Source organism: Salvelinus namaycush, chromosome 9 (genome assembly GCF_016432855.1).
Source record: "Salvelinus namaycush isolate Seneca chromosome 9, SaNama_1.0, whole genome shotgun sequence".
In the NCBI taxonomy this organism is placed as follows: Eukaryota; Metazoa; Chordata; class Actinopteri; order Salmoniformes; family Salmonidae; genus Salvelinus; species Salvelinus namaycush.
Window position 1 is genome coordinate 20,640,442 of NC_052315.1, and position 13,883 is coordinate 20,654,324.

At 46.7% G+C, this 13,883-nt stretch overlaps 1 protein-coding gene across 3 annotated transcripts in view; it reads right to left on the reverse strand.

The window, feature by feature from the left end:
* Positions 1 to 13,883, reverse strand: part of LOC120053809 (low-density lipoprotein receptor-related protein 5-like) — a 79,259-nt gene that overhangs the window by 12,205 nt on the left and 53,171 nt on the right. For all 3 annotated transcript variants that reach the window (XM_039001069.1, XM_039001071.1, XM_039001070.1), the window contains 4 exons: positions 3,677 to 3,893; positions 1,577 to 1,866; positions 1,142 to 1,368; positions 44 to 228 (listed from right to left, as the gene is read on the reverse strand). In XM_039001069.1, the coding sequence (XP_038856997.1) occupies positions 44 to 228; positions 1,142 to 1,368; positions 1,577 to 1,866; positions 3,677 to 3,893 (919 nt within the window). The remainder of the gene's footprint in view (positions 1 to 43; positions 229 to 1,141; positions 1,369 to 1,576; positions 1,867 to 3,676; positions 3,894 to 13,883) is intronic.

Here is a 13,883-nt window from a genome sequence, read left to right on the forward strand (position 1 = left end):
TACAGAGGGGTTGGAGAAGAGCTCGACTACTGTATGCATTTACCTTGCATGTTGGTTGACTCTATCATACAGGTGTCCAGGTCGGTCCAGTAGAGTCTTTGGTCGATGTAGTCGATGGTGAGGCCGTTGGCTCTGCCCACTTTGTCCACTAGGGTCATTATGTTGCTGCCGTCCATGTGGGCCCTGGCGATCCTGGGCTTGCCTCCCCACTCTGTCCAATACATGTAGCTGAGGAGACACACAGAGCTGCTTTTAACATAGTAGAACGAGCCCATATTAGAGGTCGACCGATTAATCGGAATGGCCGACTAATTAGGGCCGATTTCAAATTTTCATAACAATCGGTAATCAGCATTTTTGGACACCGATTATGGCCGATTACATTGCACTCCACGAGGAGACTGCCTGGCAGGCTGACCACCTGTTACGCGAGTGCAGCAAGGAGCCACGGTAAGTTGCTAGCTAGCATTAAACTTATCTTATTAAAAAACAATCAATCTTAACATAATCACTAGTTAACTACACATGGTTGATGATATTACTAGTTTAACTAGCTTGTCCTGCGTTGCAAATAATCAATGCGGTGCCTGTTAATTTATCATCGAATCACAGCCTACTTCACCAAACGGGTGATGATTTAACAAGCGCATTCGCGAAAAAAGCACTGTCGTTGCACCAATGTGTACCTAACCATAAACATCAATGCCTTTCTTAAAATCAATACACAAGTATATTTTTTAAAACCTGCATATTTAGTTCAAATAAATTAATGTTAGCGGGCAATATTAACTAGGGAAATTGTGTCACTTCTCTTGCGTTTGTGCAAGCAGAGTCAGGGTATATGCAGCAGTTTGGGCCGCCTGGCTCGTTGCGAACTGTGTGAAGACCATTTCTTTCTAACAAAGACCATAAATAATTTGACAGCCAGACAGTCATCTCTATGGGTACTGGTGAACAGATGACATCAGCATAGCCTGGTTTCAGATCCGTTTGTACCACCTTGCCATTCCAACTCCTATGGTCATTGTCACACGTTCAAAGCTGGCAAGACAGCTCAAACCGATCTGGGACCAGGCTCATGTCAGTCAGACAGGTCTGTGAGTTGTGTCATGCAGATGAGCTGGATCCCAGTCAGTCTTACCCATTGGCAGGGTTAAGGGCCAGGGAGCGAGGGTTGTCCAGGTCCTTACACACCAGGACCTGTCGGTATTGTCCATCCAGCCGGGCCACCTCGATGCGGTTGGTCCCTGTGTCGGCCCAGTACACGTTCCTGCCCATCCAGTCTACTGCCATGCCTTCTGGGTAGTCCAGCCCAAACTCGATCACATGCTCCACAGAGCTGCCGTTCATGAAGGCCCTGCTGATGGTCTGAGGGAAGGAGGACAGTGGAGTTGAGTCAGACACTTGTACAACAGTGTCTGAGCTCAATATGAACCAAAAAAGCCTGGAGCTTAAATAAATAAAACATCCCGATAGCTAAATTAACCCAGATGACAGAAAACAAACCCCCAAAATTTGAATGGAAACCCTAACACGAATGACTAGAATAGAATGACAGAGAAAAGGAGTCACTCACCTTGGTGCTGACGTCAGTCCAGTAGATCCTGTTCTCGGAGACGTCAAAGTCGAGGGCGGAGGCCTCCTTGACCCCAGTGAGAGGGATGGCAACGTCGTTAGAGTTGGTCCCGAGGGAGATAGAGCGGATGTCAGCCCGGTTGGTGAAGAGCAGGAAAGCCTCGGGCACCACGCACATCCTCATGTCACTGAGGAGCTCCAGGCCCATGGGACAGTCACAGCGCAGGCCCTGGGGCCGGTGGAAACACAGGTGGCTGCAGCCGCCATTATCCTCCACACAGCCGTTTGTGCCTTTGAGGGAGAGAGGGAAAGAGAGACATGGTCAGTTTATCTGCAGCAGCCTGAGAGATCTGGTACTGTCCTCTCTAAGGACTGTTTACAGCTGTCAGTTGTGATAATACATCATACATAAGAAAACATTTACCATAGTAGTACTCAGAATTATTGCATACTTAATACTGTAGAACTTAAAAAAAATATTGAACCTATATTTTAACTAGGCAAGTCAGTTAAGAACAAATTCTTATTTACAATGACTGCCTACCCCGGCCAAACACTAACGACGCTGGGCCAATTGTGCGCCGCACTGTCACTACCTAAACTCGGCAAAAAAAGAAATGTCTTTTAAAGATAATTCGTAAAAATCTAAATAACTTCACAAATCTTCATTGTAGAGGGTTTAAACACTGTTTTCCATGCTTGTTCAATGAACCATAAACAATTAATGAACATGACCTGTGGAACGGTCGTTAAGACACTTACAGCTTACAGTTATGAAAACTTAGGACACTAAAGAGGCCTTTCTACTGACTCTGAAAAACAACCAAAAGAAAGATGCCCAGGGTCTCTGCTCATCTGCGTTAACGTGCCTTAGGCATGCTGCATAGAGGCATGAGGACTGCAGATGTGGACAGGGCAATAAATTGCAATGTCCGTACTGTGAGACGCAGAAGACAGCGCTACAGGGAGACAGGACGGACAGCTGATCATCCTCGCAGTGGCAGACCATGTGTAACAACACCTGCACAGGATCGGTACATCCGAACATCACACCTGCGGGACAGGTACAGGATGGCAACAACAACTGCCTGAGTTACACCAGGAACGCACAATCCCTCCATCAGTGCTGACTGTCCGTAATAGGCTGAGAGAGGCTGGACTGAGGGCTTGTAAGGCAGGTCCTCACCAGACATCACCGGCAACAACGTCGCCTATGGGCACAAACCTACTGTCGCTGGACCAGACAGGACTGGCAAAAAGTGCTCTTCACTGACGAGTCGCGGTTTTGTCGCACCAGGGGTGATGGTCGGATTCGAGTTTATCGTAGAAGGAATGAGTGTTACATCGAGGCCTGTACTCGGTGGTGGAGGGTCTGTCATGGTCTGGGGCAGTGTGTCACAGCATCATCGGACTGAGCTTGTTGTCATTGCAGGCAATCTCAATGCTGTGCGTTACTGGGAAGACATCCTCCTCCCTCATGTGGTACCCTTCCTGCAGGCTCATCCTGACATTACCCTCCAGCATGACAATGCCACCAACCATACTGCTCGTTCTGTGCGTGATTTCCTGCAAGACAGGAATGTCAGTGTTCTGCCATGGCCAACGAAGAGCCCAGATCTCAATCCCATTGAGCACGTCTGGGACCTGTTGGATCGGAGGGTGAGTGCTAGGGCCATTCCCCCCAGAAATGTCCGGGAACTTGCAGGTGCCTTCGTGGAAGAGTGGGGTAACATCTCACAGCAAGAACGGGCAAATCTGGTGCAGTCCATGAGGAGGAGATGCACTTCAGTACTTAATGCAGCTGGTGGCCACACTAAATACTGACTGTTACTTTTGATTTTGACCCCCTCTTTGTTCAGGGACACATTATTCAATTTCTGTTAGTCACATATCTGTGGAACTTGTTCAGTTTATGTCTCAGTTGTTGAATCTTATGTTCATAAATATTTACACGTTAAGTTTGCTGAAAATAAACACAGTTGACAGTGAGAGGACGTTTCTTTTTTCGCTGAGTTTATAAATTAAAACACACTTCTTACACTACTACAGCTGTGTACATCCAAATAACAATAAAACCCCCATAATTTCCTCTTTCTCTTACCGGAGACCTCAGTGACTCTGGTGGCCTTGAGTCCCATGAGATCAGGTAGCTGGTCAATGATGATCTCTCGGATGGCGTTGGTCTTGTGGACCCTCTCGATGCTCCTCCTCTGCCAGTCCGTCCAGTAGATGTAGTCGCCCAGCAGCGTGAAGCCAAAGATGTGGGGTAGCTTGTCCTCCAGCAGGGTCATCCTGTTGGAGCCGTCCACGTCAATCACCTGGGTTTACGGAGAGGAGGGGGGTTTAATATTGATGGGCAACCCAAGCAGTAGCTTTTGCCAAGTATGAGCATGGAGCAGTTGGGTGCTTTGCTCAAGGGCACAGTGGTAGGAAACGGCAACTGATAGGCATTTGTCTGATTAGGCATAAGCAATTGTCCAAGCAAAAGAGTTTGTCCTCGGGCTCTTGTTCTGTAACACACAAGCATTTACCCACACCCATAGATCACGATTCCCCAATTGGCAGAAAGAAACTAGTGGGGATTTTATTTGGCTACCAAAGTTTACTGACCAAAACAAATCTTTTTTGTAAAAACAGCAAATCAAGTGATTTAATTTCAGAAATGTTCCACAGTATTCCCAAGCATAATATTGTATACAGAAGTTAGCATGGTTTGAAATTATTATGTTTTAGTCAAATATATCTGTTTGGGCTTCTTGCGGTCAATTTGCAGTCTACAAATTATTTGGAATTATGTTCCCCCCCCCCCCCCCCCCCCCGACAATCCGCTCAAGAAAATAAAAAAAGTATTGCGCCTGAATCTAGTTGATGATCCCTGCCATAGATGCTGTAGGCGTCAATATGAGTTATGACATCTAATTCTTGATAACCTGGGGTACATTTAAAACACACAAACAGGTCAGAGCAGGTTACTGACACTAGATAGAATGCACTGACAATGACAATAGTATTTCACAGGTGCATGTTCATTAATTGTGTTGAGAACACTAATTTCAAGACTGTTTCAAAGCCAAATCATGGAGACATTTAAAATCAATAAAACTCAATATGTAACTAACTGCAAACTGACAAGCTATTTATATTCAAAGATCACCATTAACTATGGAGCATGACCGTCAATATCTCTATCTGGGGAAAAACACAATTTCTGCTAAGTGGGAGACCACGCAGAGTATATCATATTTAAATTAATAAAATGTGACAGTATAGGATTCCAGTCACAAGGGTTGCATTAGAAAATGAAGTAAACGGATATAGGGAGTGGTGCCAAAGCATGCCTCTGTCTTATGAGGAGCAGAAAGAGAGAGCTGTTCCTTACTGGGAACTGAACTGCTTATTTCTGAAAAGGCTGCAATTACACTCGACACAATTCCTAGCCGACCCGGCATTACTATTACACAAAACTGTGCCACTGAAAATAGACCTGTGTTTTTTATTTTAGCAAACTGGTGTAAGCTCCAGGAAATATTTCAGTCCGACTGAAAATTCTGTAGTGTGGCATCTTATGATGGCCACTCCTACGTGACATGGTGAGCATATTCTACTCTAGGAGAAACTGAGCACTACACAGATCAGCACTGTGTGCTTCTACCATTTCGGTTTGCATGGAGGTATCAGTGGGTTCACGTGGGTGTTAATCACGCCATACAACCAACCAACCCTAGGTCTTTATTTTGGTGGGAGACATGCCGAAGTGGCTCAGACACAAAAATGATAATGAAAAGTTGACTTCTCTGGATGAAAACGATGTCGTCCACAAGCACTTTACAAAACCCTATAGGAACTGAGCACAAAGGCACCAGTACACTTGCATATCCTGTTCACAGCAGGTATTTAACAATGGCAACTTGAACTTATAAGATCTGGTGGTCTTACAGATGACTTTGGATCGCTCTAGTGAATACAAACTTAGGACCCTTCGACAGATATCGGCTGATGTCTAAATACTACCTACGCATTCACAGACGGCTCTGCCAGTGACGGCCATATTAGTGTGGCATATTGTTTTGCCGAGAAGCTCTTAAAACAAATACTTTCTGTACGGTGTGGTTCCCATCTCGAGCTCTTCCTGTGTGGCCAGGGAGCTTGGAGTGTGCAGACGGAGATGGGGATGGGGCTGAGGCTGCTTCCAAGGGCTGCCTGCCCTGGAGGGGTGTCCACTTGATTAATTTATGTAATTCAGTCCCTCGCTTCCTACAGCTGGTGGAGCGACTCACTGACTTCCTCCCTCTCTCTCTCCCAATATGAAAAAATAAATAATTATTGGCACATTGTTGGGTGAAATACTTTTTCTCTTCACAAACACTGCAGGCAGCACAATATGAAGGGGACAGGCAGAATTTGACACCACAGAGAAATGGTGTCGCTTTTGGGGAGAAGGTGAGATGGAGGATAATCCAGCTCACTAAACTGCTCTGACCACAATGCCGAGAGAGAGAGAGACTAGAGGGGTGGACTGGGTTCACACCGAGCATTCTTTATGGAACATTATACCGGTTTGGCTGTTAGGATAAAGACACTAGATAAAGACATTAGGAGAAAGCATATAGCACTGACTAAGAGGGCTAAGCACAACTCAGTGGAAAGTCTTAAAGGGGAACTGGTAAGATATTCAGAAAGGTTTGCAGTAACACACTGAGGGGGAGAGGGTAGGTCATGATCCTCAACAAAACAGCAGCCATAGTTTCTATAGCAGCCCCAGTTAGCAGAGATAATACCTCAACTGGACTTTCCTGGAAGCTTCACACAACTTGTGTGGTATGCCATGAATGTTATGATTCCCTGTTTTAGGGAAATGGATCATTTTAAACACTTTTTCCTGCCTTTGGAATGCAAATATGTTATTTTGCAGTTAGGCCTAATTAGAGCGTTATCTGTGACCCAATTAAAATATGGATGACCAGTTGTGCTTTGGAAGCAGACTTTCACTTTAATATTATTATAACACAATCTTGGGAGCGTGGTTGAACATAGGATGGGCCGGAGTTGATCTTTCTCGTCTCATGGTTACGTAGGAGTAAGGCATGAATTCTTTCCACTGGTGTAATTAGACCTTTTTATTGGATGGCATACCTTTCAAACATCTGTTTCCCCTTGCCTTTATGCTTTCAGTGGACTATAGGACATTGTTTGACTGCTCAACTGAGTAACCACCAAAAACCCCAGCTATTTTTACCAGCAATGGAGAAAATCGCCAACTCTGGCATTCCTTCCCTCTCCATTTCTTTCTCAGTCTAATCCAGGTAAGATTACTGCTCTTTCTATGGAGTCATGTTCCTCCCCATCCTGACAATTCCACATACACCGCTCGCCTTGCAGCGCATCAAAGGACTAAGTGTGCAGCTGGTTGATTTTTGGCCCTGGATTCCAGCCACGGTGCGGCCACACTTTCTCCAGGTTAACTCTTTCTGGGGCTAGCCTGGGAGTGGAGGGGAGGATGGAGGAAAGTGGGGGAGGGGAGGCCCTAGACTGCAGGCACGGGTAAACGCATGGCTGCCAGCACACACTGGACCCTCTGTGCTGTTAACACGCCAGCTGCCTAGGCTAATTAGTCCAGAACAAACCTAAGCAGGCCTCTGAGGTCATTAAAACATAATGCCACAGGGAGAAAAAAAAAAAGTGTTGATGGAATTTACCTCCCCTTCTACCAAAAAGGAAAATCTTGCAAACAAAACACAAAATGGACTCAAAATTTAGGACCAACCGAGAAAACAAAAAAACTGCACTTTGATGGCCATCCTATCAGCAGGAGTCTATCCCCTCCCTTACAGACGTTCTATTCATTTTTTACTGAGACAATTAGACATGGCCTTCGCCACTGAAAGATGGGTGCACCATTTTTTCTCCCTGCTCTTTTTCAGAGACAATTATGCACTGGGAGAGTTTTTTTTATAGTGTGGGAACCCTTTTCTTGACCGAGGAAAACATAAACAAAACAGAAAACACAAAAGTCTCATCAGTAATTCAGGGAAAAGTCAATCCTCGGCAGGCTTCAATGCCAGCCAATTGTAAACGTCCTCTTTGCGCCTCAGTGTCATTGAGATGCCTTACAAATTCAATCTGCAGGCCGAGGCAGTGTGACGGAAGGCTGCATGGCCCTCAAAGCCCAGTCTTAGTTTCTACTAGCTAGCAGCTTATAGTGGAACTGACAGTGTTTTAACTACTTTGTAAATATGAAACAAACAGACAATGATAATATCAGTCAAAAATATAAAATTGACAGTTTATGCTTCAAAACCAACTTCATAAGAGGTTTTACAAAATTGGTTATATTTGACAAAAAATGTCATTATGTAGAGCTGGGATGGTCAACTTTTATTGGGATGGGAGTCACAAAAAAACAGAACTCATCATGAGGGGTCGCAGTGGCTCGTGGGTTTGCGTACCCACATCCATACCACGCCCCCTTTGCGAGCAAAACATTTGTAAGTTAATTTCCTGCAATTCCACACATTTTTCCATGGTGCGGAGAGAATATGTAGCTATTTGTTTGGCAAGCTAAAACCACAGAGCCTAGCTAGCTGCTGGAAGGATGTCATGTCATTGGATGGACGAGTGGTTGAGTGGCAGACTTTCCTCCCATATCGTTTTTTGGTGGCTACACCTAGAGATGCAGGTGTCATTTGGTAAGCTAGCAAGAAATGTGAATCACTTCCCCTAAAGTAAAGTGAACTTGGCAAAGTTATATAATTTCTCCGGTCAACACAATAATAAATACAATCCTTCAAAACCCTACACCAGAGAAAATTATTTAGCCACAGAGGATCATTAGCTTATTATTTTTCTTTGTTGCTTTAGATTGTTTTAAAATCACAAGGTCAGGGCATAACCAACAGTCGGGAAGCGTGCTATTTGGGCAGTGCGAGCAGCATATGAAATAGCTAGTTGTAAGTGAAAAGCATCTATAATGGACCTAAGCCTATCGCAATATTTCAAAATACAAATCGCTGGAAAAACACAAGAGGATAAAGAAAAAAACAAACCTGTCTTTTGCTACGCTATCAAAATTCTCAACTCACAATAGTTTGAGTGAACAGTAGCTCATCTTATTGGCACTATAGCGAAGAGCATCGGCCATATCCCGGTGAGTGCGCATATTCACTGTCTTTATCATTGGGTGTCTCCGTGCTCCTGGACAGTTTTTTTAGAACAATAATTTCCTCCTCCAAGACGAGGTCGTTTTCATTTATCTCAGTTTGTCAGTGTCAGCCGAGTAGCCTACCCTGTAATTTTTGGGGTATTAAAGATTCTACTAGTGTCTCCAGTCGTGAAGGTAAAGAGTCGTAGAATTGAATGAAATAAGTTTATAAAAGGCAAAAACAGTTACCGATTTTTCTCGGATCTACCAAAAAAATGTCACTCTAGCTGGGGCAGAGCTCTGGATGTGTGCAAAGAAAGGCGAAGAAAAGCAGAAGTATTTTTTGCGAACAGTGAGTCAGTTATATTGGGCTCCCGAGTGGTGCAGCGGTCTAAGGCACTGCATCTCAGTGCTAGAGGCATCACTACAGACCCATGTTCGATTCCAGGCTGTATCACAACTGGACGTGATTGGGAGTCCCATAGGGCGGCGCACAATTTGCCCAGCGTCATCCGGGTTAGGGTTTGGTCGGGGTAGGCCATCATTGTAAATAAGAATTTGTTCTTAACTGACTTTCCTAGTTAAATAAAAATACATATATTATTAGCCTAACTTATGACTATCCAATCTACATCATATTAGGAATAGTTGGCTATCTTACATTAGTCTGCAAAGGTGATGACAGATGCAGCAATACTTTATAATTAAGGTGATTTTTAAAATATTTTAAAATATTTTGTTTTGCTTTCCCCAAGTACAGCTATGCTGAACTTGAACGACTGTTATCCACAGTTACCATCTCTTAGTTGTCAATCAAATATATTTGGCATCGATCAAATGGGCAGGCAGGCAAGTTCCCATTGTTGTCACAACGTGGGTTGGGACCGAAGCATGCGTTAGCAGGCAAGCTGCAGAAGCATGAAACACAATGAAATTGTTTCTTCATCATCTTGCTACAGTTGAAGTCAGAAGTTTACATACACATCAGCCAAATACATTTAAACTCAGTTTTTCACAATTCCTGACATTTAATCCTAGTAAAAATGCCCTGTCTTAGGTCAGTTAGGATCACCACTTTATTTTAAGAATGTGAAATGTCAGAATAATAGTAGAGTGATTTATTTCAGCTTTTATTTCTTTCATCACATTCCCAGTGGGTCAGAAGTTTACATACACTCAATGTGTATTTGGTAACATTGCCTTTAAATGTTTTAACTTGGGTCAAACGTTTTGGGTAGCCTTCCACAAGCTTCCCACAATAAGTTGGGGGAATTGTGGCCCATTCCTCCAGACAGAGCACATCATTTTCCTACCTCATGATGCCATCTATTTTGTGAAGTGCACCAGTCCCTCCTGCAGCAAAGAACCCCCACAACATGATGCTGCCACCCCGTGCTTCACGGTTGGGATGGTGTTCTTCGGGCTTGCAAGCCTTCCCCTTTTTCCTCCAAACATAACGATGGTCATTATGGCCTAACAGTTCTATTTTTGTTTCATCAGACCAGAGGACATTTCTCCAAGAAGTACGATATTTGTCCCCATGTGCAGTTGCAAACTGTAGTCTGGCTTTTTTATGGCGGTTTTGGAGCAGTCGCTTCTTCCTTGCTGAGCCGCCTTTCAGGTTATGTTGATATAGGACTCGTTTTACTGTGGATATAGATACTTTTGTACCTGTTTCCTCCAGCATCTTCACAAGGTCCTTTTCTGAGGGCTTGGCGGATTTCTTTTGATTTCCCCATGATGTCAAGGAAAAAGGCACCGAGTTTGAAGGTAGGCCTTGAAATACATCCACAGCTACACCTCCAATGGACTCAAATGATGTCAATTAGCCTATCAGAAGCTTCTAAAGCCATGACATCATTTTCTGAAATTTTCCTAGCTGTTTAAAGGCACAGTCAACTTAGTGTATGTAAACTTCTGACCCACTGGAATTGTGATACAGTGAATTATAAGTGAAATAATCTGTCTGTAAACAATTGTTGGGAAAATTACTTGTGTCATTGTCACGAATAGCACCGAAGGTGGCTCCCCTTCCTGTTCGGGTGGCGCTCGGCGGTCGTCGTCGCCGGTCTACTAGCTGCCACCGATCCCTTTTTCCTTTTTGTTTGTTTTTGTCTAATTGGTTTCACCTGTTCCTTGTTGGGTTTTTGGGGTGGGTACTATTTAAGTTCCTTTAGCCCGCTTGTGTTTGTGCGGGCTTGTTGTTATTGTACGTAGGAGGTGTATTGTTGATTTTGGGTTTTCGCTGTCCGGTTTATGTAACAGTGGTCTTTGGGTTGTGTTTGCGCCTGTGTTTTGGCTTCACCCATTTTTGTACCTGTAACTGTGGACATTAAAGCATTTTTTCCCGTGAAACTTCTGCTCTCTGCGCCTGACTCCACACCCATCATTCTCCTGACGTTACAGAAGCCCGCACCAGGATATATGGAGTCAGCAGGAGCAGCGACCACCCCTCTCCCCCACGATGGAGGAGAGAGTCCTTCATCACACGTCCATCCTCCATCGCATCGGATCAGCGATGGATCAAATTATGGAGAGGATGGACCGTTGGGAGAGGAGTGGTCTCCCTACTACCCCACCTACCCTCCCACCAGCAACTCTACCATCTCCTCCAGCGGAATCCGGTACCAGCGCTCTGCGTATTACGCCTCCGAGGGAGTACGATGGAACGGCAGCGGGGTGCCAGGGATTCCTGCTACAACTAGAGCTCTACCTGGCCACCGTTCGGCCGGCTCCCTTGGACGAGGAGAGCGTGAGTGTCCTCGTCCTTGCCTGACGGGTAGAGCCCTAGAGTGGGCCAATGCCGTCTGGAACGGGCCCGACTCAGCGAGGGGCCACTACCCAGAGTAGTGGCCGCTGGGGGCCACTACCCAGAGTAGTGGGGCCACTACCACTACCCAGAGTAGTGGCCGCTGGAGCGGGGTGGAACGACAGGGCCCTGATAGACCATTACAGGTGTAGCCTGAGAGAGGACGTCCGCAGGGAGGACGTCGGGACACTACGCTCAGCCTGGATGAGCTAATAGACATGTCGTTCCGGCTAGACCATCTGCTAGCTGCTCGCGGACGTTCTGAAAGGGTCCTGTCTGTTCCACCTCCTGGCCCTCCCGCTCCACCTCCTGGCCCTCCCGCTCCCTGGCCCTCCCGCTCTGCATCTAGGGAGACCGGAGGAGGAGGCTCCTCCTGTACCAGTTGTGGCCGGAGAGGGCACACTTCCGGTCGGTGCTGGAGGAGTCCATCTGGGAGTCGAGAGGGCAGGCAGAACACTCCTTGGTCACCCCAGGTGAGTCAGCACCACACTCTCCCAGAGCTTCCTGTTGGTCACATGTTTTTATTAATTTGTTTCCTTAAATTTTTTCCCTCTCTCCAGCATAAGGCGCTAGTCGATTCAGGCGCAGCGGGGAACTTTATAGATCGCGGACTCGCCCAGAGGTTGAGGATTCCGTTAGTTAAGGTAGACCCTCCCTTCCCCGTGCACTCCTTAGATAGTCGACCGTTAGGGTCAGGGATGGTCAGGGAGGCCACGATTTCTCTGGAGATGATTACGCAGGGGAATCATAAGGAGCGGATTAGTCTGTTCCTTATTGAATCACCTGCGTTTCCGGTGGTGCTGGGGATTCCCTGGCTGGCTATTCACAATCCTAAGATTTTGTGGAGACAGGGAGCTCTCCAGGGGTGGTCTGATGAGTGTTCAGGCAGGTGTGTAGGAGTTTCCATCGGTGCGACAACGGTGGAGAGTCCAGACCAGGTTTCCACCGTGCGCATTCCCGCTGAGTATGCCGATTTGGCTATCGCCTTCAGTAAGAAGAAGGCGACCCAATTACCACCCCATCGACAGGGGGATTGCGTGATAAACCTCCAGGTAAACGCTGCACTACCCAGGAGTCACGTGTATCCTTTGTCCCAGGAGGAGACGTTGGCTATGGAGACATATGTCACGGAAGCCCTGGGACAGGGGTACATTCGGCCCTCCATGTCACCCGTTTCCTCGAGTTTCTTTTTCGTGAAGAAAAAGGAGGGTGGTTTGCGTCCGTGTATTGATTATCGAGGTCTCAATTCCATCACTGTGGGTTTTAGTTACCCACTACCTCTCATCGCTACGGCAGTGGAATCATTTCACGGAGCGCGGTTCTTCACGAAACTGGACCTCAGGAGCGCGTATAATCTGGTGCGTATTCGGGAGATGAGTGGAAAACCGTGTTTAGTACCACATCTGTCCATTATGAGTACCTCGTCATGCCGTACGGGTTGAGGAATGCTCCAGCCATCTTTCAATCCTTCGTCGACGAGATTCTCAGAGACCTGCACGGACAGGGTGTGGTGGTGTATATTAACGATATCTTGATCTACTCCGCTACACGCGCCGCGCATGTGTCTCTGGTGCGCAAGGTTCTTGGGCGACTGCTGGAGCATGACCTGTACGTGAAGGCGGAGAAATGTGAGTTTTCCAAACGAGCCGTTTCCTTTCTGGGTTATCGCATTTCCACCTCGGGGGTGGTAATGGAGGGTGACTGCGTCAAGGCCGTGCGTAATTGGCCGACTCAGACCACGGTAAAAGAGGTGCAGCGGTTCTTAGGGTTTGCCAATTACTACCGGAGGTTTATCCGGGGTTTTGGCCAGGTAGCAGCTCCTATTACCTCACTGCTGAAGGGGGGGCCGGTGCGTTTGCAGTGGTCAGCAGAGGCGGACGGAGCTTTCCGTCGTTTGAAGGCGCTGTTCACCGACGCGCCAGTGTTGGCACATCCGGACCCTTCTTTGGCGTTCATAGTAGAGGTGGACGCATCCGAGGCTGGTGTTGGAGCCGTGCTCAAACAGCGCTCGGGTACGCCACCGAAGCTCCGCCCCTGTGCTTTTTTCCCCAAAGAAGCTCGGGCCAGCGGAGCGGAATTATGATGTGGGGGACAGGGAGTTGTTGGCTATGGTTAAGGCCCTGAAGGTGTGGAGACACTGGCTTGAGGGGGCTAAGCACCCTTTCCTCATCTGGACTGACCACCGTAACCTGGAGTATATCCGATCAGCTAGGAGACTGAATCCTCGTCAGGCAAGGTGGGCCATGTATTTCACCCGATTTCGTTTTACGATCTCGTATCGACCAGGTTCCCTCAACACTAAGGCCGACGCGCTGTCCCGCCTCTACGACACTGAGGACCGGTCCATCGATCCTACTCCCA